At 37.5% G+C, this 19,045-nt stretch overlaps 1 protein-coding gene across 1 annotated transcript in view; it reads left to right on the top strand.

The window, feature by feature from the left end:
• The window catches only part of ADGRL3 (adhesion G protein-coupled receptor L3), a 586,346-nt gene that overhangs the window by 351,329 nt on the left and 215,972 nt on the right, over window positions 1-19,045 (top strand). The window contains exons 8-9 of the mRNA XM_081943236.1: window positions 7,446-7,526; window positions 17,711-18,013. Of these exons, the coding sequence (XP_081799362.1) occupies window positions 7,446-7,526; window positions 17,711-18,013 (384 nt within the window). The remainder of the gene's footprint in view (window positions 1-7,445; window positions 7,527-17,710; window positions 18,014-19,045) is intronic.

The raw sequence follows: 19,045 nt of genomic DNA on the forward strand, positions 1-19,045 counted from the left end.
ACCTTGGAGCCCACCTTACATCCCACAGAAATACCCATTACTTAGAAAGACAATCAAGTTTAAGTTAAATTTGAGATCACTATTGCAAAGCAGCAAGTGAAGAAGTGGAAAGAAAATTCATATTCTATGAAACAAGTAGCTTCAAATGTACAAATCTTTCCATTACAGGAAGAGCTTATTGCTGAAAAATGAAGAACTAAATGAAGGATAAGGTTACTAATATAATAACGGTTGAATGCACTGACCTACCAAATGAAACATTGGAATGTTCCATCTAATGTGCGATTTTCAGCTCCAAAGCAGAAATCATGGAAATAAGTAGGAAATGAAAATATGGGGGTTGGGATAAAAATTTAATAGCCCCGAAACAGAGAGATTATGATTGCAATTTTATGCATAAATTCCTGGAACTAAGCACCATTGTACTTAGTGGGGATGAATACTGAATAGATGTGCAAGGGATTACACTGTTAAAAATAAAGCAGTCTAAAACAAAAAGAGATTTGAAAGAAACAAATCCCCAAAAGAGATTAGAAATGTAGTAGAGTGCTTAACCACTCTGAGTCCTACTCCAGGATAAAGCTGTATAACATAGTACTGTAAATGATAGTTAAAGTAGCCAAATATCAACCTAAGTCATCGAGGATTCTATCATACATATTAAATCCTCAGCTGATAGGCCACAGATAATTAAATGCAATTTTGAAGTTGCTCAGCCCATCCCACTGCTGCACTTGCAATAAGTACTGGGTTGTCTTGCTTTTCAACTTTGTAATGTCCTTTTGGAGGTGCAAGTGAGCAGAACTGTACACCGTTTTCTGAACAGTCACATTATATAGTTGTTGAAATCATAGCAACTTTATGTAAATGCCACTCTTAATGCTTTCTCCCAATATGGTGTTTAGCTTCTTTATAGTATTTGCCTGGTGGATTCACTTTCCAGGCCATTCATAGTCAGCTCTGACTCCAGTAGTATGTCTCGTAAAGAAAATGTAGAATAGGTTGAAAGAAGATTAATGAAGATGAGCAAAAGACTCATCTTTTAAGTCTTTTGAGAGACTGAGATTTTATCTTTGAGAATAATAGAATAGCTTAGTTCAAGCTTGTAAAAAAAATGTCAGAAACCCATGCCCTGCACTTTAACATTGTAAAAATAAGATATGGCATGACATTAAATAATAACATACTTGCTGAATAGTATGAAGGAATTACCCAGGGAGACCACGGGTATTTTTCACTAAATGGGTTCAAGAAAGGGTTGAAGAGACATTTGTCTGAATGTTTTAATTTGGGTTTTTGTATTTATTAAAAATTTGGAAGTGCTAGGACAGGGGAAGAGAAAATTCCATCTTTTGAGTTTTTAAGACATCTGCCCCAGAACAGTTATAATATTTTTAATCCCTTAAGGAGGAGGAGACTCTTGAGCTCAAAAAAACACAAAGTGGCTTCCAGCTCTTTGTCAAATACTACAGCAGTACAGAATAGATAGTTCAGTGCATAACAGGTGATAGGATGTCCTCATATGCTGTGGAATACTAGACAGCATTAGGAGGAGGAGAAAAATGAGTGCAGAGGGAAACGCTACTTAGGAGAATTAAGTCCTTGAGGCTGATAACTTGCATGAATGCAAAGAAAGATAAGGTTTATTTGAGAAATAATATGGGTAGTAGGAAAGCCTAAATTCCAGGATTGTGATTCCCTGCATTCAGTCACTCAAGCTTTGGTTATTTCACACCTAGACTATTGCAGCACACTCTAAATGGGCTACCCTTGAAGAGTATTCGGACGTTACTTCTGACAGATGGAGACTCCTGGGAGGCCACATGGAGACTCCTGGGAGGCCACATGGAGACTCCTGGGAGGGGAGGGGAGGGGCAGGAGGGGAGGGGCCAGCCATGGGTGCCATTTGGGGGTTTGCCAAACTGGCCAGAATCCTAGGTAGAGGATTGCCCTAACTCATGCGAACCTCTCAGCAGCCCACCCCTGCCTCTAGGAAAGATGGGAAACATATAAGTTTAATCAATAAATAACTGTACTCTGTCTACAACTAAGAGACTTAGTATGCTCTCCTCCATTATGAAGTGAAGAAGCAGACAGATGAGAAAGAAGGCTCAACTGAAAGAGAAAGGGAGTGATGAAAGTTCTTCAAGTAATCTTCAAGAAATGACAAGCCACTTAATTCAAAGTAATGACTGACACCCCAAAACTACATATAGCCATGTTTCATAGCTAGGACAGCTGCAGTGCCCCTATGGTCATTCACCCTTACAACAGGCCACAGGGATGCTGCAACATCCCGTCTCTCTACCTTCCATTCTGCTCCAACGGGACCCCACAGCGTTTGGGCCTGTTCCCCAAATCTCCTGCAGGCAGCCACCACTTTAAGAATTCTGACTATTCCTTGCAGAAATGGCAGCTGCTCTCAGAGTTTTCTACCTCAGTCAGCTGATGTCAGGAGGCTGCAAAGCTCTCCTGGAGGACTAATTGCTGGGCTTTGGCAAGGCAGCCTGCATGCAAAGACATTAGCTTCAGGACAAGCTTTTCCTTGACTGATTCCTTCCCTCCCCCAGATATCAACATTTCTTTAATAAATGAAACAAAAAGAGCCGTTGGGTGCTGAAACTCATCCTGAAGCTAATGTCTTTGCATGCAGGGCTGTCTTGCCAAAATCTAGCAACAGGCAGCCAGGAGAAGCTTGCGGGAGGTAGCCAATTAATCAGTGGCCAACCAATGGGGCAGAAAGCTTTGAAAGGCTAGGGAACTGGTCCTTTTTTGCCTCAGGAAGGTAGACATCTTGGCAGGAGGAAGGGCAGGGCCAAAATTAGGAAAGGCAGGCATGCCCAGCGTTTTCCTTCCCTGTTGTTTCTCACTGCCAAAAGAGCTGTGCAGTGGGACATCTTTTGAATGGGGAAGGACTTGGGAAACCTGGGTTGTTCCTGCACTAGGTCTCCCAGGATGTCTTCCACCCCTGACCTCCACTTAATGACCCATGCATTAATGAATGCACTAGGGAGAGCAGGGATGGCTGGCTATTACTTGAGGTTGTTCATTTAACATTTGTCAAGTCTGTAACTCCAGGATTATCTGTCTACCCAATCAGAGGCATGTTGCATACAAACTTTGAAAGAGTTTATACTTTCAAAAGAGACAGATGATAACATTTACAGAGTATCTCTGCTAATATCTCTACATCTTTATCCCTAGTAGGCTTTTAGATGCAGAAAGCCAGACCATTCCTTTGTAAACCGCTTAGAGAGGGCTGTAAAGCACTGTAAAACGGTATGGAAGTCTAAGTTCTATAGGTATTCCAATAATTCATTTTCAAATTTTGGAATATTTAACAGGGCTGCTGTTACCTGGACCTCATAGTATCCCATTGTAAAAACTGAAATTATATCAGACATGCTGTATTTTTCTAGAACTATATAACATTCTCTAAGACCATATCTGTTACATTGTTTCACTGAAGCTCAGCAGTTTCACATTCAAGATATTTAAGAATACTTCCTAGACCAATTATTTACTGGTTTTCTATTTGACAGGAAAGTTTAGGGCTCTATTTATTGACATCAGATCCTGATTCTTCGGTTTGCTTTGCTGATAATACTAATTTTGCCCTGCATCTTCTGCCACAAAGATAATAATTCATTTTTCCCTCTCAAGATGACCCTGAGCATTTTGGCTTAATAAATAGTGGCTTGTGCCTAGCACTAAATTATTGTGGGAAGGCATGTTGAAATTGTCCTCCAGAGTTATTCTGTAGAATTTGGCATTTTCCCCAGTTTACTTGATATACGGAAGATATACATCATGCAGCTGTTTTTTTTCTAATCCTTCTTCTGGAGTTTATATTCAGAGATGACTGTATTGTACTAGGTCTTTTCATTCCATCAAGCTTCCAGTTTGCTTTCTTTTGAATCAAGGTTTCTAGCTCCAGGTTCATGGTTTGGAGCTATCTAATATTGATTAAAAGCACTCTTTATTCTTCTCCACCTCTTCAGTTTATGCATTGTTCGTTATGGCCTTCTTGATTAGCTGTTTTATTCTACTTTCTCACTGTGCTTTGTCTACTTAGAATGAAACGCTTGGTCTCCATATTCTATAATTAAACTGACTGTTGCCAACCAATAAAAGGGAATAACACCTGGGACCAATACAGTGACAATGGAAAGACAATGTGGAGAGAAGTATTAAGGAAGAACACTGCTGTCAACAGCCTAATCATATGTGCAAGGTTAAAGGAATTAAGATAGTGTCCCTAAGGGCTGCAGTTGAGATGATCACAAAGAGTGGGATTCTGCCTTTTTACTTGGCATCTGTAATTGGAAAATCAACAACTTTAATGCTAAATGTCAGCAGCCTGATTTGACCCTGGTTCTCAGGAGCTCTTTTGTAGAAGTCTGACTTTTCCCAAACTGTTCCCAAACGGCCTAGAAAATTTGAATATTATGTCTTGAAAACTCTAGGAACCAAGTTATTTTTCTAGTCCATTATGAGAAACATTTTCAAGAAATTCTCTTGAAAGTCCTGGTCTTCTGTCAGGGAAATTATTACTTAGGTTCCATTTGGAAAATTAATGTCATGCAACAATTTCCATGTCATTAACACTGGGATGCACCACAATTGCTAATTTGTCGTTATCTGTCTATCTGGAGAATCTGTGATTTGCACAGCTGGTGCAAATTGGCAAGTCATATGTGCAATGTACAGACTTATACTGATTCTGTACATTCAAACTCATACCTGTACTTTTCATGATCACTTTGCTGATCACTATGTTCCTTGTGATTTAGAAGAATAGCCTCATTTTGAGAGGATGCAGGTTTGGCTTCAAGCATTGTATTTCATTCCCAATCTCTTCATGTGACACATTCTTTCCCCTAAACTCTTCTTCTCTGTAACTGAAGACCAGCTGCTAGTAGAGGGATAATGCTATCTCATCCCTGAAGTTTCCACCCACTGGCAGTTAAGATTGCCTCAGCTCTTCTGAACTAATTAACTTGCACTCTATGAATGTGTATGCTTGTTATACTAAGCATGCACTCAGAACCTCTGCCCGTGGCAATCTTATTATAAATGTCATGTACAATACAATATATATATGTATGTATGTATGTATGTATGTACGTACGTACGTACGTACGTACGTACGTACGTACGTATGTATGTATGTATTTGTGTTACAACCCCTGGTATGACTAGTCTCCCTTTATTTATTTATCAGTACAATTACAACACACACACACACACACACACATATATATATATATACATATACATATACATACATACATACATACATACATACATACATACATACATACATACATACTATGCTGGTAATTTAAAACATACGATGAACAGTTGCAGGAACTAAGATGGCTAATCTAGTGAAGAGAAGGACCGGGGAGACATGATAACAGTGTTCCAATATTTGAGCAGCTGCCACAGAGAGGAGGGGGTCAAGCTATTTTCCAAAGCACCTGAAAGCCAGACAAGGAATAATGGAGGGAAACTGAACAAAGAGAGATTCAGCCTGGAAATAAGGAGAAATTTTCTGACAGTGAGAGCAATCAACCAATGGAACAGCTTCCCTTCAGAAGTTGTGGGAGCTTCATCACTGGAAGCTTTCAAGAAGAGAGTCGACTGCCCTTTGTTAGAAATAGTGTAGGGTCTCCTGCTTGGGTGGGAGGATTGGACTAGATGACCTATAAGGTCCCTTCCAACTCTGTTAATCTGTTAAATTCTGCACCCTTAATATTTTACTGGTTTGCTACCTCCAGATCCGTTTCTTTTTAATGTAATTCAGGATGAGAAATTATTTACTTACCAAAATATGAAGGCCCTTATGGAAGTTCATAACAAAGGTAGCAAAATTCTCACATACATTCTTGGGAAGCAGATTTATTGCAAAAAAAAAGAATTTGTTACAGAATCTTGGAAAGTGGATATATATTGATATTTACTGTATATGATCTTCTTTACTGGTGACCACATTAAAGTGAGGACTAAACTCTATTTTACCTTTGATCCTCTTTCTAACAGAATTTTGTTTAAATGGGGAGGATGTTAATCACTTATTTCTACCACAGAAATGTGTTCTTGTTGTGCTGTATTTTGGAAAAGTCAGTTTTCATTCACAGGCTAAAAGAATTCCATCATCCCAAAATGGTAAGCCTACATACCTGGTTTCTGAAGCTCTCTGTTTGCTTAACTGTCTTTTTATTTGTTCCTTTGTTTAAAAAACAAGTTTATATAGCTGCCAAAATCATACACAGTGACTTTTCATTCTAACCCTTGTTCCTGTTGATGTCGGTCTGATATCTTCCACCATTTGCTTCTTCCATTATTTACAGTACAAATGAAAAAGAAAGGTCATTATTATCTTCCATTACATTTTGAATATTTTCAAAGAAAATATTGTTGATCATTTAAGATCAAATGCATAGCTTAGACTGTAAACATTTATAATAAGATAAATAGCACATATTAAACTATTTTTGTATAAAGTGGTTTTAAACTGTTATTCTCAATGAGAACAAAATAAGGATGGTATCAGGGAAATGTTCAAGTAGATACATAGAAATGTGTATATTTTTTTAAAAAATATTAATCAGGAAAAACTTTATAAAGTTATAAAACGATAGATGAGTCCATTGCTTCCAAACAAAATAAATAAAAATGATCAAAACCAAAATTCTGAGAGATATACAAATACATTTATAAGATGAATTTATATTATAAATGATGGGGATGATTTAAGTTTATTAGAATATTACTGCTGCAACCAAGTCTGCAAACAATGGGCAGAATAAAATAATATAAAAACATTTATCAATGTTTTGTGTGTATTTATCATATGTAACTCATTATGTGGTAAAATATTTTAACAATCACGATCTAATCTGTTTATCAGCCTTCTGAAAAAATATTTGGGAAATGAAAATCCAATACTTTTGCTTCAAAGTATTGAATAAATGAAATGTTTAAGGGAGTTCAAACATTAACCATCCCCATACCAACTTCTTTTACATTTATACCAAGCCATGTTTTTGCATCCTTGATTTGTGGGAACCAAATGTGGAACTTAATTATTTTATGCAAATTATAAAGTTACATTGTGAAGTAAACCTTTATTTGTATGGCTACCATAAGAACTAGAAATTTGGTAACAACATTATTTGTCACTATTAGGAGATTCCGGATGAAGCTTTAACCCCAACTCATAACACAGCTTTAACCTTCTTTCCCTTATTGTTTTTTCTCTTTTTTTTTAGCACATTACTTTTGGCCTATTCTTGCTTTCAGATTCATGGGTCCTTAATATATAATAATAAACTTTAATATTACTTAATTTGAATGTATTATATAATTTTGGCAAGGTGAATTGAGACTCCCAATATGAATAGAAGCGGTAGAAATTCATGTGTTCTGTTTGTCAACAGGGCAAGTACATCATGGTCAAGTTTCCTATCTTGTTCCTCCAATTCATCTAGACTCAGATCTTGAAAGACAATCATTTAAAGGTGAGTTGTTATTTAAATCATTCTACACTGAAAAGATTCATTTGTTAATCAGAGTTTGTCTGCATATTGATCCCACAAAGTTCTTAAAAAGTTTTGCTGTTGTTGAACAGATTTGAAAATGTTTATCTTTCTGGAATAAGATTTAGCCTGTATTTTATTGCAATGTTTTCATATATTTAATTCATTGTGGTTTTTCTAATAGTTTTGTCAGACTATCTGGGTCTTATTGTTACTCAGAATGAATTGAATCATTCCCTAAAATTCGGATTTAACATGTATAATATAACTGGACACATACATTGTTAATCTACTTATGCTATGTTTTATTCACACTTCATATTTATTTTTTTATTTTTGTTTTCATTTATATTTAATATTTTGTATTTTAATATGGTCTGTTACTATTCTTATAAGCTGCCAAAGTCATATTTTGTGAGATGAGCAGCTTAGATATTTGCTATAAAAATAAATAAATTATAGAAAACAAAGAAGTTCACCACCAATCTCAAAACAATTTAGTCATCAAAAAATGATACAAGGACAAAAAGGACATTGGCTATCAAATTTAGGCTGTAATCTAGTGGATGAACAGAAGTGTGCATATTTTCAATTGCTTTCCAATCTAAGAATTCAATTTTCTATGTTTGAATTCATTGACAATATACAGTGCTACTATGCATTTATATCAAACATTTTAACAGTGGAAATTAGCACTACTGTCTTCAGCTTTAAAGGGATGCTCTGGCGGATGGTTTGGCTGAACGTTTATCTTCTGTAATTTGCTACTGGTCTGGATAAACCTTTATGTATTATTGTAGAGAAATCCCATAGAAATATCATATCTTCCAAAGGGGAAGGAAAAAAAAAGGGGGGGGGATCCAGGTAATTAAAGACTAGCCAAACTGTCATTATTACCCAGTAAGATTCTTGATCTAAATAGCACTTTTAAAAATAATGTGATAATTACTAAAAGCAAATACGTAATACTAGAAAACAACAATGGCCAAATAAATCTTATTATTTTTATCAAATATCTTCCTTGGAGATTACAAATAAGATATATCTTATATTTATCTTCTTTGTAACAAAGTGATTGATACAGTGAATATTTCAATTAAAGATGGGCTAAATGATATAATAATTAAGTCAATACAAAGTAAACTCAGAGTACTGATCAATTTGGGGAAAGTATTCTATAAATGATCAAAAGATTCACTATTGGTCCTGTATTCTTCAACAATTTTTATTAATGAGATGGGTGAAAAGATTAAATGAATATTCACCAGATCTGTAGATTGTCCCAAATTGGGTGACATAGCTATTCAAAGAGCTCTTTAAAAAAATAAAAACTATCTTGATGTGTTTGAGAAATTGCCTGAGAAATAACAGAATGAAATTTAGCAAGAGATAAATATAAATTTGCCTTGGCTCTTTTTCTTGTGAGAAAGTATTTGAAATGGTAGTTGTTACAAATCAAATATGAATCAGTATCATAATATGGCTACAAAAGGATCAAATACAATTTAAATTGGAATTAAGAGAAATATAGTTTCCAAATCATGAAAAAATGATGCATCTTCCTTCTAAGTATTCAGTCCAGGTACTCAGTGAGAAAGATTCGGAGAAACTGAAACAGCTTCTAAAGAAGGGTCCTAACCCCATTGCTTTCCTATTTACTTTTGTATTTTGTATCTTATTTTACCTTATAACTCAATAAAATTGTTAAACTCGAAAAAGGGTCCGGAGAATAATCAGGGATTGAAAATTAAATCTTCTATTGAGAGATTTAAGCTACCTGGAATGTTTAACACTGAAAATATAATTGAGGGACAGATATAATCACAAAAACTGGAAAGAAATATGTCACACAGAAGGTACCCAAAATTTATTCTTGATTTTAAGGAATGAAAGAGATGAAATAAATTAAATTTCAGAAATAAAGATTTTGATTGGATTGGACAAGAGAGGGAGTGGGGAAGGTCTCCTTAACCATAAGAACAGTTTGTGAAACTATTTTCCAGAGCAGCTGTGAGTTTTCTTTCATTATTGTCTGGGCAACCAATTATAGTGGAGCTTCAGAGAAAGAAATTAACACCAAAGATTATTGAATGTCTAAAATGAGAATGAAATTAATTTGGATTTGTCCATCAAAACACATACATTCCTAGCTACGTTCCTAACTTTATATTTGGAAAATATTTACGCACCATGTTGTGTTTGGGCAAGGAAACACCAAACTGTCTTAGTAGGGTAAAGGTAAAGGCAAAGGCACATATGTGCTAGTTGTTCCCAACTCTAGGGACCAGTGCTTATCTCTGTTTCAAAGCCAAAGAGTCAGCGCTGTCCGAAGACATCTCCACGGTCATGTGGCCGGCATGATTAAACGCCACGGAACGCTGTTACCTTCCCACCAAAGTGCTCCTTATTTTTCCACTTGCATTTGTACATGCTTTTGAACTGCTAGGTTGGCAGAAGCTGGGACAAGTAATGGGAGCTCACTCCGTTACATGCCACTAGGGATTCAAACTACCGAACCACCAACCTTTCTGATTGACAAGCTCAGTGTCTTAGCCACTAAGCCACCATGTCCCCAGTTGTCTTAGAAGAAGAAGCTAAGTTAGAAAAAAAGTAAACACAAGCTTGGTTCAGAAGCAGGTAGACAGCCACATTTATGTAAGATAAAAGGTAGAGGATTCCCTGTGGATTGTAGCCTAGAAGCCATTACTGACTATCGGGGGCGGTGCTCATCTCTGTTTCGGAGCTCTTGGTTACTCTGGATCACAGTCTTACGATCAAGGATAAGACATACATTAAATACAAATAAACTATATATTTCATAGTAAACGTGCATTATCACTTCATCACTCAGTAATTTCTTCATGGACCAGATCAAAACTCCTTCCTATCTTTTTCAGCATTTAGATGACAGTTCCCCAAAGCTATGTATCTTCTCTATGTAGAATATTTTTTTAAAAAAAACCCTCTTATAGTCCATTGGTGTTACACCCTTATGGAATTATTCTTGTGATCCCTAATACTATTTAATTCTCTTAGTGCCTTCAAGAAAAAACCCAATAGTACTGCATATCCTTGCAGTCAGAGGTATTTCACTTGGGCCAATGGATCTTCTGTGTTCCTTTTTAAGGAACAGGTTCATTTCTGCATTCTTCTTAAGGATGCATCACGGCAGCTGTGGAGGTAAGAGTGAAAGCTCTACTCCAAACACTTGGGATGCAAGCCCTGCCCCTTTTGTATATGCATTTACCCTTTTTTAGTCTCACCTTTTCCAGTATTCTTATAGGACTATAGGCTAAAGTGCTTCCTTTAAAAAAAGTGTAGCTCCTTCTTCAGTGTCTTACATTGAAGCTGTTGGTTATTTCGGATCAAAGCCTTATCATCAAAGTGTCCATCCACTTCAGTTTTTTTTTAAAGGCCAATAGTACAGAAAGCATTTTCTCTTGCCTTTCTAATTTACCATTTTTATTTGTCTTGTTAACATGATAGGTAAATCATTTTAGATACTGTAAATTTCAAAGGTAATTATTCTTGAATTTTTTTAATTTAATCTTATTTTTTCACAAAAATATTTAAAACGCTCCCCAATGGAATTAAGAGAACCAACAAGGGCAATTTATTTCTTATTTATTTCTTATTTTCTCAATAATGTATTGCACTTAAGGTACATTAAGTAGAAATTAGGCTGATTAGAACAGGTTTAAAAGCATAAGATAACAACAAATATAGGAGATAAAAGTTTTTCTGATTCAATGTGTTTAAGCATGACTATGGCCAGGCTATACTACATTTTAACATACAGTTGCCTTTAAATTCTTAGATTATATCTTTGGTAATTTAAAGATGAAGAATAATCCAAACTTACAAATCAATGTTTTTGATCCTGTTGTGCTGTTTAATATTGTGTGCTATTTTAATTATTATTTGTTACCAAAGTCACATAAAAAAGTTGTGCCCTCTAAATGTTTTGTACTTCAATTTTTATTACTCCGGTAAATATGGCCAATGACATGACATTTTGGGAGATATAGACCATCTGAAAGACATCAGATTGCCTGCTCTGAGTACAAACTAATTTTATAGAGTGACATGTTAAAATGATATCCTTCTTTTCTTATTGCCGGTGGCTATATAACAATACAGTCTTATGTCAATCAATCAATTGATAAAAATATGTAAAAGAAAAAGGAAAACAGAGGGGGTGGGATTGTTCTCCAGATAAAAATATTTGACATTTGTTGAAGGAAGGAAGGAAGGAAGGAAGGAAGGAAGGAAGGAAGGAAGGAAGGAAGGAAGGAAGGAAGGAAGGAAGGAAGGGTTAGGTTATTTTTATTTGTAAAGATTTGAGTTTTTTAAACATCAGAGTATTAATAATCTCCAGTCAACACTTCATAAATACCACTGAACCCAAATAATATATTACTTATGATTTATAATAGTACAATATGTAATACAAAGGAAAAATCTAGTTTTCCATGTATTCAAGAATACAATGTAAACATTCACAATATCCTCGGCTTAAAAGCATTCCAGCTATTAACCACAGTAATTAATTCTGATAGTAAATGACTGTTATATTTTCCTAAGAGTCTACCTTTCTATAACTGAAATGTCATTGTACAAAGGAATAGTTTTCTTCCAGTAAAACATAGTGAAGAAACTTCACAGATTTCCCTAAGAATCGTATTTTTGAAGAGCTCATACAATCTTCGATTTTCATGATATATTCCAAATTAAAATACCCACAAAAAATAGCCTCCAGCCTCTGACTGATTGCATTCCACTGTAGGAAACCCATAACTTCTTTGATTTATTAATACCATTATCAAACAATTATAATTATTTTTAAACAAATCCTGTAAATGTTAACCATTATTCTAGGTCCTGTCCTTTCTTAATTTTCTCCTGTTTGGTACTCTTTAAGATATTTTGAAGTGTGTTCTAACATATTGTCTCGGTTTAAAAAATTAATATTCCTTAAGTCTTCCTTCATTCAACTTGGGATCTAGTTTTAGGTCTCCTGATTATATTCATTGCTTCCTCTGAAAATGCATAGTTTGTTAAACTCTTTCTTTAAGAGAAGTAGTCAATTGCTCATAGAGTTTCATGAGTTGAATATGCTTTACATAAATTTTTTGAATCAGTTATATATCTACTTACATCAGTGGTGGGTTCCCACCAGTTTGGCCGAACTGGTAGTGGTTTGGTCGCTGGAACCAGCAGTGACCCAGGCCTGCCATGCCCCCGAACTGGTTCTCCGGGCATGTGCCATCTTGTTTTTCACTTCTGTGCATGCACAGAACAATTTTTATTGTACCGTGCATTGCACGCATCAAGCATGCACGCAGTGCTCCCATGAGCAAACTGGCAATAGTGCCTGCTGGAATCCACCCCTGGCTTACATGTAATTTGTTTCCTAATCAGGGACAGTGTTAATGCAGTGTGACTTGTTCTTAACAAATGCATACTGGGTTCTGGTAATTGCTTGGTTTCAATGTGCTTTGCTGGTCATCATGATCATCTATTGATGCCCGACTCTATTTTCCTGTGTCCCTGTTTCACCAATTTTGAGGACAAGCAAAATATTTGCATTCCTCCCATCTGACACATCAGCTTTTGTTTAGGATTCATCAAAGGTACAGTAATAAAATTTCAGCCAGACCATCAGCAAGTTCCCACAGTACCATATCAGCAATTCATCTGGCTCTAAATTTTAAAACTCATTCAGGGTTAGTTCAATTTGCTGATTCTGCTTCTGTTATTCCCGAGCTTCAATCATTCCTCTGTGTTCTGCTCTTCACAATTGCCTAGTGAAAGACATATTTTCTTGGTGAAGAACATCAGATTAAACTGGGTGGTAGTTCGAGTAGTTTTCTGTTAAGCAGCCCCATACTTTTTTTTATTTCTCATTTCTCTTCTTACCTCATGCTTCTTCTGTGCTGCCACACTCGCCTTCCCTTCAACTCCCCATATCCACCTATCTCCCTCCTCCAGGGGAAAACGCTTATGGCTCAGCACGTCTGGTACTGCCTGGGCATCATTGTGGGTGCTGGGATGGCTAAGCAGCCAAAGTCTTCTTGCAGGGTATCTGGGGCCAGTGGACTTTCAGGACATTGTTAATGGCAGATGGGTCCCTGAGTCACAAGCATCACCAACCAAGGCAGCAGGTTAATCAAGACTTAAAAGCTTACACCCATGCCTCTCCCTCCTTCCCTGACTGCTAGCGCTGCCTCTGTTGCATTGCTATGGATTTCTTTAGTTTACCTACAGTAGTTGGAGTTGGCATAGAAAAGACTGAACATTTACCAGAGGGAATAAGAAAAGAGGGTGCAGGCTGGTGCAGAGATTTTACATTTGGGAAACAAACTGCTTTCTTCTCTGCATTGCCTAACTTGAACACTTATCCACTGGTCAGTCCCACATGGATTAATAAGTAATGAGATTGGAGTAAGTTCACAACTATGTCTGTTTGATTGGATAGTGTCACATGGCATTCTCCTTCTGATTGGTTAGAGACGTGATGGCTAAACTTTTTGCTATCGTGTGCCAAAAGCGTGGGGAGCATGGGAGTGTGTGCATGCCCACACCCATAATTCTATGCTCCCACACATGCACGGGTGACCTCCTGCGCTCCCCTGCTTTTGGCATGCGATGGCACAGTGGACCCATTTTTCGCCCTCCCCAAGCCCCAGACCGTTTCTAGGAGCCTGGGGAGGAAAAAAAAGGTCTTCCCCACACCCCCAGAGGCTCCGGAGGCCAAAAACGGCCCATTTTCGCTCTTCCAGTTTGCACTTTGGGCTGTTTGTCACCCTCTGGAGGCTTCAGGGAAGCCTCCAGAGGGCGAAAAACAGCTGAAAATCAAGGCTGAAATCAGCTAGCCAGTGCACGCATGCGCGCTGGAGCTAACAAGACAAAGGTTTGCGTGCCCTCAGAAATGGCTACGCATGGCACATGTGCGTGTGCCATAGGTTCACCATCACAGGGTTAGAGTGTTCTTCATGCCCCCCTCGTGGCTTTTGCCTGCTTTGCAGAGAGAATGTTGGGCCAAGAATGGATACTGTCAATGTTGGAATTTCCTCCACCCCTCATTAAAGCCTGCAGGCCCATTTTCCAAGAGTGTTTGCAATATCAGCTGCAGAGTATGCACTGCACCTCTTGGAAGGTGCTTCTCCTTCCTCCAGTTTTTCCGCCACGCACATAGCACCTTCCACTTAAGAAACTGCAACCAGCTCTCTGCACCCTTACCATGTGCATCCCAGTGCTGTCCCCTCACCCAGTGCCTGAATTCCAGGCCACCAGCTGGAGGAAAAAACACAAAGGTTACCTGCAGGTAATGGGGGTCAATGGAGGTGCTGCGGAGAAACAGAGTTAAGTTGCAGAATGCAGGACATCAAAAAAGGCAGATATTGGGGAGTTGAATTGCCTCTGCAGTTGTAAGTGAAATCTTGTGGCTATAAGGGCATTGCAAAAGCTGTAGCTTCAGGCACAGGTTGTAAATATCTTCCATCATAACTTCAAACAGATGCTAAACGAGTAGTTGTAAGTTGAGGACTACCTACATAGACATATGTCTTTACCTGAGAACCTTCCATAAGATAGTTTTGTCTCCGACCATCATAAGATTCAATTTAAAGCTGTTGTGATAAGTTTTACTGTGCTTCAGTGAAATAAATGTTGGCCATCTCAAACCCACAATCCATCCTCTAGAGTAGTAGGAGTTAGAACATATACCGTAGTAGCCCCGGAGACCAAGAGCCTCTTCTTTCAAACATATATCTAAAGAAAATAATTCAATGGAAGTATCTTTTAGCCTTTTCGTGGTTCTCCTACCTCTATATGTAGGCTCTTCTCCTTTCATTTTTGTGTATGATATAATGATTCACATATAACAGAGGCAGAGGTACCATTGCTATGGTACAACCCTGTTTTTATCATTTTGACAAAGCATTGGATCATGCACACCCTTCTAGGAGAATGGATAAGAAGAACGGATAACTAAATATAAATAAAGAAAGTTAATAAATAGCTGCCAATTATTTGATACATTTCAATTGTTCCTTCATCAGTTTAATTTGTCTTGGCACACAGCACCCTTTAAGACCCAGTTGATCTAATTTGCATACTTTTGTTTCTAATTCTAATAACAGTGAGTTACCATAACTTTTCATCTGCATTCCTGTTCAATAGTTCTTTTTCCCTGTTTCTCTCATCATCTGTTTTTGGTTGTCATTCTTGTCCATTGGGCATGCTTCTTTGGTTGATTTTTTTCTTTACTGGCATCTTTTGGTTCTGATATCATCTTCTTCTTGTGCCATATCCGTCATCAGATGTTGGCGATCATATTTTTATCAACAGCCACACGAAAAAGTGCTGCTGAGGTTTGTCCAAACAAGTCCCTTAGATTTTGAAGCCATGATGTTCTTCTTCTGCTTGGATCTTCTCATTTGCCTTCAATCTTTCCATGGGGAATTAAGTGGAGTATGCTGTATTTTTCCCGGTGTTGCATCACATGTCCAAAATATTCTAACTTTCACTTTTGTATGGTTTTGATGATTTCCCTTTACTTTCCCAGGCGGCTTATCACCTCCTCATTTCTGATTTTGTCAACTCAGCTTATACATAACAGCCACCTGTAAATCCACATTTCAACTGTTTCTAGTCTCTTCAGGTGGCTTTCTGTCAGAGACCAACTCTCTGCTCTGTAGAGCAGGATAAAAAAGAAGTAACATCTGACGATTCTGATATAGCACCCCCTTTCTTTGATCTAATACGGTTTTTTCTTCCTTTATAAATGAAGACAGTTTTGTCTTCTTTTATTTACCTTTCCTTTATTGATCTAATTTCTTTTATTGATCTAACACAGTTTTGTCTCCCTTCCTTCCTCAATTCTGAGCTTTTGCCAAGCATTATTTATTTTTTACATTTATTTTATGGGGGAACTCAACCATCTCTCAGGTGTTATAAGTCTTGCCTCCAAAGTGCTGTCTATTTATCTTCACTTTTGTTTATTAAATCACTACGTTCAGGTTAACAAAGCAATGTTCCATTTGAGGAAAAGTTCATTAGCCACCTCCTGCTATTGAATTTTCACACCAGGACTTGGTCTTCCTTGCCGTTTCTTGGGAAACTGGCTGCTTTATATTTCTTCTAGACTCCCTGCAGCAGCCCCAACTCATTTAGCAGGGAGCAGTCATTCAGATCTCAACAATGGGAATTAAGATACATTCCTTGTAATCAGTAGCTATTAAGGAGATTAGGTTCTCTCTCCCCCTTGTCTTTTTTCCTAGTGAATACCATTGCTGATCATCTGTTTGCTCTTCTTCTTCACGCTCTTATTAATTTCAATAAATATTGAAAACTTTGTTTCAAGATAAATTCATTCCTGTGGATTAAAAAAGAAAAAATACAAGAAGTAGTCTAAAAATAATTTAGCTTCATCACATTTTTCATAGAATCACGGAGTTGGAAGGGATTGTGGAGGTCATTTAGACTAGTCTTCATGCCATCCTGAGCAAATAGCAGTCCAATCTTTTCTTGAAAATTCCAAAGATGAAACATCACAATTTCAGGAGGCAGGCTGTGAGATTTTAAAAATAAGTAGTATGCAATGATAAAATAGTCCCCATGTATTTTCCAGAATTGCCCCAGATGTTTTACCACAGATGAACAATTATCATCTGAGTGTAACTGTATTCCTACAGAATGTCAAGTAGGTGTGCTTATCTTAACATTTAGCCATTATTGCAACTTTATTATATTTTCTCTATTCAGTTAAGTGGGATTTAACTTTTTTCTGGTATTTTAATATCCTTAGATTCCTAAAGCTGTAATGGCAAACTATGGCAACTGTGCCAGATGTGGCACACAGAGCCCTTTCTGTGGGCATGTGTGCTGTCACCCCAGCTCAGCCAGCTGGTTGTCGGGTTTCCAATGTGGGCATGAGAACCGGCCAGCTGGTCATTGGGTTTCTGGCAGTCTGGTGCACGCATGCGTACCCACACGCCCACGACTTCCAATTTAGGCACTCTGGGCCTAAAAGATTCGCCATCACTGCCCTAAAGAATAGCAACATTCATATATTCCCAACTCTAGCAGAACATTTCATGCATAGGAAGAGGAATAAAAAACGTAAGATTTGCCACTAACTTGTTTTTGCTTTGAATTGATAGCATCAACATCTGGAGGAACAGGCCTGGGTGGGACTACCACAGGCACAACAAGCAGAGTTATTACAACCAGCACTGTACACACAACCACTATATCAGCCCTGGGTAGAAGGAACAGAAGCACAACTACACTTTCTCCAGCTTTGGATAGCCTGAATGAACTGACAACCCATCTGCCGCCTGCCTCTTCCCAGCTGCCTGCAATTGGTGCAGAGAGTTGTGAAACTGTGGAAGCTCGTGAAATCATGTGGTTCAAGACCCGACAAGGACAGATGGCTAAGCAGCCATGCCCGAAAGGCACTGTGGGTAAGCAGCCGTGCCCAAAAGACAATTTCTTTGCTCTATTAAGACATTTAATCAGGAGTTACTTAATACTAAACAAATAACAGGGTATCAAAGTTTTGCTTGTTCTTCACCTTCTTTCTGTCTTTTTGCAAAATGGTCTTTGTGGGGGTTTAAAAAAAATAGCACCAAAAATTAGCACCTTTGTTATGTTTATTAATAGCCTTTTAAACAATGGTTGGCCCACTCAGAGCCCTGGATTCTGGAATGATTGAAGAGAATTGTCTCTGCCTTGATCTGTTTTTCTTGCAGAATTGTGAGATCGTAAGATGGAAAGAAAAAGGAAACTTCCAAATGTCCCCTCTTACTTATTTATTAGATTTTTATCCTGCCTTTACTACTTTATAAATAAGTCAAGGCAGTGAACCTATATAATACTCCTTCCTCCTATTTTCCCCACAATGACAACCCTGTAAGGTGATTTAGACTAAGAGAGAGTGACTGTCCCAAAGTCACCCAGCTGGCTTTTGATATAGATCCTAACAAGCAATGATAACTTTCTCATTGAAATTGGCAGGATAGTGCATGGAATGCCAGCCCAAGGTCCGTGAATCAAATTAAATCAATTTTTATTGCACTCCTTAAGCAGTACAAAGCAAATATAACAGTATGCCCAAAGATGTAAGAAAATGTAGATAAAAAGCTTCACTCAGCAGTAGGCCTAAGGATAAGACTAAATGATTGAAATGAATAACAGAGAGTGAGTGTAAGACAATTTCAGCTAAAAGATCATTTAAAAATTAAAAGCCTCACTGAGTGATTTTGATTTTTTTTAAGAGAAAGAACTTAATCCTTTACTTAGAGTTAGACCATGTTTAGCTGACCATAAACCAGAGCTGCAGGCATTTTTAGTTATTTTCTTATTTTAAATGCAGTCAGTAGAACTTGGCTATGGCAACTATCACAGAGCCTTTCAAGCGTCTCATAGAGCGCAACATTTTCTGGTAATATTGATGGTGGAACATCCCATCTCAAGGTGCCTTTTGGGATCTGTGA

Source organism: Natrix helvetica (assembly GCF_964273705.1).
Source record: "Natrix helvetica genome assembly, chromosome: 2".
NCBI classification, from domain to species: Eukaryota; Metazoa; Chordata; class Lepidosauria; order Squamata; family Natricidae; genus Natrix; species Natrix helvetica.